The sequence below is a fragment of the Serinus canaria genome, chromosome 4, assembly GCF_022539315.1.
Source record: "Serinus canaria isolate serCan28SL12 chromosome 4, serCan2020, whole genome shotgun sequence".
In the NCBI taxonomy this organism is placed as follows: Eukaryota; Metazoa; Chordata; class Aves; order Passeriformes; family Fringillidae; genus Serinus; species Serinus canaria.
The window spans coordinates 69,798,581-69,803,999 of NC_066317.1; the positions used below are offsets into that span (position 1 = coordinate 69,798,581).

The 5,419-nt window shown below is 56.9% G+C and overlaps 1 protein-coding gene across 1 annotated transcript in view; it reads right to left on the minus strand.

The window, feature by feature from the left end:
* Positions 1 to 337: 337 nt before the first annotated feature.
* The window catches only part of ATP6V1B1 (ATPase H+ transporting V1 subunit B1), an 18,034-nt gene continuing 12,952 nt past the window's right edge, over positions 338 to 5,419 (minus strand). The window contains exons 5-10 of the mRNA XM_050974088.1: positions 4,800 to 4,908; positions 4,588 to 4,637; positions 3,972 to 4,081; positions 3,833 to 3,886; positions 1,871 to 2,873; positions 338 to 1,764 (exon numbers count right to left, since the gene is read on the minus strand). Of these exons, the coding sequence (XP_050830045.1) occupies positions 1,586 to 1,764; positions 1,871 to 2,873; positions 3,833 to 3,886; positions 3,972 to 4,081; positions 4,588 to 4,637; positions 4,800 to 4,908 (1,505 nt within the window). The 3' untranslated portion in view covers positions 338 to 1,585. The remainder of the gene's footprint in view (positions 1,765 to 1,870; positions 2,874 to 3,832; positions 3,887 to 3,971; positions 4,082 to 4,587; positions 4,638 to 4,799; positions 4,909 to 5,419) is intronic.

Below are 5,419 nucleotides of genomic sequence, written 5' to 3' on the forward strand. Positions count from 1 at the left end.
TTTGGGAAAAAACTCCAGGATTTGGGAAAAATCTGGGAAAATTTCTTGCTTCTTTTCCATCAGGAATTTCCCTTTTTTGTGGTTTTTTTTTTTTTTTGGGCCTCTCCTTCCCATTTTTTCTCCTGGAAAATCCACAGGGGAAAAGGAGCAGGAATTCAAGGAAATTTGGGGAAAAAAATCCCTCCCAGCCTTAAATCTTTGAGTTCCAGCTGGAAAAGGAGGGAAAAAAACAAACTGGGAAAAGAACAAATCCAAAGGAATTCCCGAGGAATGGAGGATTTGGGATTCCTGGGAAAGGAGCTTTGGAATGCCAGGAATAATTCCAGGTGGTCTCAGATCCAAGGGAAATAAAAGGATTTTATTTGGATGTTGTAGGAAAGGAGGAGCTGGCGGAGGTTCTGTGGGATTTGGGGAAGGAATTCCCGAATTTTGGGGGAATTTGGGAGGGTGGGATGGAATTCTGTGGGGTGGGCGGGGCTTGGGTCGTTCCCAAGGCAAAGCAAGGCGGAATTCCAGGGGATCCCGGTTTTCCAGGGGTTCCCAGGAGGGTGGGAAATTCTGGGATAAAAGGGTGGGAAATTCCGGGAAAGGAGGGTGGGAAATGCTGGGAAAAGAAGCAGGAAAATCTGGGAGAGGAGGGCGGGAAATTCAGGGAACTGAGGGTGAAAAATCCTGGAAAAATCTTGGGAATAGAGGGTGGGAAATCCTGGGAAATGAGGCAGGAAAATCCCAGGAAATGAGAGTGGGAAATCCTGGAAGAGGAGGGCGGAAAATTCAGGGAATTGAGGGTGGGAAGTCCTGGAAAGGAGGGTGGAAAATCTTGGGGGAAAAAGGATGGGAAATCCTTGGAAATTAGAATGGGAAATCCTGGGAATTGAGGGTGGAAAATCTTTGGAATTGGGGGTGGGAAATCCTGGAAAGAGGGGCGGAAAATCCTGGGAAATGAGGCCGGAAAATCTTGGGAAAGGAGGGTGGAAAATCCTGGGAAAACCCTAGAAGAGGAGGGCAGAAAATTCAAGGAATTGAGGGTGGAAAATCCTGGGAAATGAGCATGGGAAGTCCTGGAGAAATCTTGGGGAAAAAAGGGATGGAAATTCCTGGGAAAGGAGGCAGGAAAATCCTGGGAGTTGAGGGTGGGAAAATCCTGGAAATGAGAGTGGAAAATCTTGGGGAAAAAAGGGGTGGAAAATCCTGGGAAAGGGGGGTGAGGAATGATGGAAATCCAGGGTGGAAAATCCTGAGAAATCCTGGGAATGGAGGTCAGGAAATCTGGGAAATGAGGGCAGAAAATCTTGGGGAAAAAGGGTGGAAAATCCTGGGAAAGGAGGGCGGGAAATCCTGGGAAAGGAGGGCAGGAAATCCTGGCAAATAAGGGTGGGAAATTCAGGGAATTGAGGGCAGGAAATTCTGGGAATTGAGGATGGGAAGTCCTGGAAAGGAGGCAGGAAAATCTTGGGAACAGAGGAGGGTGGAAAATCTTGGGGGAAAAGGGTGGAAGACCCTGGGAACTGATGGTGGGAAAATCCCAGAAAACGAAGGTGGAAAATCCCGGGAAAGGAGGGCAGGAATTCCCGGGAAGCGGCTCCTAGGCGTTGTCCCCGCTGTCCCAAGCCCAGCGAGGGCGGGGACGCGTCCTGGGGAGGCCACCAAGGCCCCGGGGCCGGAAGGGGACACCGGCCCTGTCCTGGTCCCGGTCCTTATCCCGGTCCTTATCCTGGTCCTGGTCCTGGTCCTTATCCCGGTCCCGGTCCTTGTCGCGGTTTCCTGGGAAAGCCACGACAGGGATGGCAGCGGGGGCAGGAGGGGACAGGAGGTGGCAGCTGCCGGTGTCACCTCTGCGCCCTCCCTGGGGACATTCCCAGCTCCGTACCCGCGTCCGGCTCCTTCCCAGCTCCGTCGCGCTCCTGTGTTCCTGTGGAATTCCCCGTGGAACTGGTGCCCGTGGAGTTGGTGCCCTTGGAACTGGTGCCCATGGAATTCCCGGTGGAATTCCCCATGGACTGGTTTCCCATGGCATTGGTGCCCATGGAATTCCTCATGAAATTGATTCTCATGGAACTGGTGCCCTTGGAATGGTTTCCCATGGAATTGATGCCCATGGAATGGTTCTCCATGGACTGGTTTCCCATGGAATTCCCCATGGAACTGGTGCCCATGGAATTGGTGCCCTTGGAATTCCTCAAGGAATTGGTGCCCATGGACTGGTTTCCCATGGAATTGATGCCCACGGTATTCCCCATGGAATTCCCCATAGAATTCCCCATGGACTGGTTTCCCATGGAATTGGTGCCCATGGAATTGGTGCCCATGGACTGGTTTCCCATGGAATTGGTGCCTGTGGAATTCCCCATGGAATTGGTGCCCATGGCATTGGTGCCCGTGGAATTCCCCATGGCATTGGTGGCCATGGAATTGCTCATGGCATGGGTGCCCATGGACTGGTTTCCCATGGAATTGGTGCCCATGGCATTGGTAGCCATGGAATTCCCCATGGAATTGGTGCCCATGGCATTGGTGCCCGTGGAATTCCCCATGGAATTGGTGCCCATGGACTGGTTTCCCATGGAATTGGTGCCCATGGACTGGTTCCCCATGGAATTGGTGCCCATGGACTGGTTTCCCATGGAATGGGTGCCCATGGACTGGTTTCCCATGGAATTGGTGCCCATGGACTGGTTTCCCATGGAATTGGTGCCCATGGACTGGTTTCCCATGGAATTGGTGCCCATGGACTGGTTTCCCCCGGGATCCCCCATGGAAGCGTCCAGGGCCCGGCGGCGCCGCTCCAGGATGGATCCCAGCTCCAGGGCGGATCCGCGCTCCTGATCCCGGCTCTTCCGGCTGCGCCTCCGGCTCGGCCTCCGCAGGGCGCCCTGAGACACACGGGGACACCGAGGGGACACTGAGGGGACATCGAGGGGACATCGAGGGGACACCGAGGGGACACTGCAGGGACAGCAAGGGGACACCGTGGGTGTACAAAGGGCACATCTAAAGGGGCACCAGGGGGACACGATGGGGACAGAAAGGGGACACCATGGGGACATCAAAGGGGCACAAAAGGGGACAGCAAGGGGAGGGATACCAAGGGGACATCGTGGGAACATCAAGGGGACACCATGGGGACTTCAAGGGGACACTGCAGGGACAGCGCGGCAACACCGTGGGTGTACAAAGGGGCACCAGGGGGACGTGATGGGGACAGCATGGGGACATCGAAGAGACACCACAGGGACACCAAGAGGATGTTGAGGGGACACTGAGGGGACATCAAGGGCCACCAAAGGGGCACAAAGGGACACAAAGGAGACACCACAGGGACAGAATGGGGACACTGCAGGGCGGGCATGGGGACACCACGGGGACACCATGGGGACACCACGGGGACATCAAGGGGAGGGATATCAATGGGACATCAAAGGGACACCGAGGGGACATTGAGGGGACGCAAAGGGGGCATGATGGCATTGAGGGGACAGTGTGGGGACATCAAAGGAACACCAAGGGGACATTGAGGGGACACCATGGGGGCGTGATGGGGGCATTGAGAGGACACCAAGGGGACAGTGTGGGGACATCATGGGGACCCTGGCAACACCATGGGGACCCAAAGGGGACATCATGGGGACACCAAGAAGACACCACCACGGGGACATCAAGGGGACACTAGGGGAATACCATGAAGGCGTGATGGGGACATTGAGGGGACAGTGTGGGGACATCAAAGGGACATAATGGGGACTCCATGGGGACACAAAGGGGACATCAAAGGTAGCACTGAGGGGACAGCGTGGGGACATCATGGGGACACCAAGGGGACAGCGCTGCCCACCAGGATCCCCTGCAGCTCCAGCGCTGCGCTCCTCCTCTTGCTGGCCACGGAGTCCTGCTGGGAAATCGGGAATGGCTCAATCCCGGAATTCCTGCCCCCGGGAATGCCAGGCCTGCCAGCCCGCTGTCCCCGTTGTCACCTGGCACGGGCGTGGCCTGGCCCTGGCCGGCCGCAGGACGATCCCGGTGCGGATCCGCTCCAGCATCTCCTGCACGGCCCGGGCACGGATGTCCTCGGTCCCCGAGTCACCTGCCAGGGTGGCACCGCGTGTCACCTCCCCGTGCTGGGGACAGGGCTGGGGACACACTGAGGGTGGGGCTGTCCCCTCCCCGGGCAGTGCCACCCTGTCCCCAAATCACCCCCAGTGGAGCTCAGGGACCCCTGGAGAGCCCCCTGTCCCTGTGACACCTTGGGGACACTCCTGATGTCACCCACCCCCCCACCCTGGTGGCACTTTGGGGACACTCCCAATGTCCCCACCCTGGTGGCACTCTGGGGACACTCCTGATGTCCCCCACCCTGGTGGCACTCTGGGGACACTCCCGATGTCCCCACCCTGGTGGCACTCTGGGGACACTCCCGATGTCCCCACCCTGGTGGCACTCTGGGGACACTCCCCATGTCCCCACCCTGGTGGCACTTTGGGGACACTCCCGATGTCCCCCACCCTGGTGGCACTCTGGGGACACTCCCGATGTCCCCACCCTGGTGGCACTTTGGGGACACTCCCGATGTCCCCACCCCTCAGGACTCACTCTGCTCCAGGTTTTTCCGCGCCTTCCTCTGCCTGAGGGCGGCCAGGGGGCTGCGGGGGGGACAGGAGGTGACACCGGAGGGGACAGGAGGTGACACCTCACGTCTGTCACCCCGTCCCCTCCCCTCCAGGGGACAGTCAGGGTGGGGACAGCGGTTTTCCAGGAATATTCCAGGAGATTGATTGGAAAAGCCACCGGGATGTGTCACCTACTCGTCGGGGACAGTGGTGGCAGCGGGCGGTGGCAGCGGTGGCGGCGGTGGCACCTCGGGGTGGCTCTGAGGTGGCGGCTGCTGCGCCAGCTGCTCCCGGAGGGATCCCACTGGAATGAGGCGGGAACGGGATTGGGGATCCCTCTGGAATTGTCCGGAATCCCCTGGAACCCTCTAAAATCCCCCTGGAATCTGTCTGGAATTCCTCTGGAATGTTCTGGAATGTTCTGGAATCCCCTGGAATTTTTGGGAATACCCCCAGGAATATTCTGGAATCCCCCTTGGAATCTTCTGGAATCCCTTTGGAATCTCCCTGGAATTCCTCCAGAATCTTCTGGAACCCTCTGGGATTCTTTGGAATCCAGCTGGAATCCCCCCGGAACCTTCTGGAATTCTCCTGGAATCCCCCCTGGAATAATCTGGAATCGCTCTGGAATTTTCTGGAATCCCATTGGAATCCTCTCAAATCCTCCTGGAATCATCTGGAATCCTTCTGAAATCCTCTAAAATCCCTCTGGAATTCTTTGAAATCTGTATGGAATCTTCTGGAATCCCCCTGGAATCCCTCTGGATTTTTCCCATAATCCTCTAAAATTCCCCTGGAATTTTTTTGAATCCCCC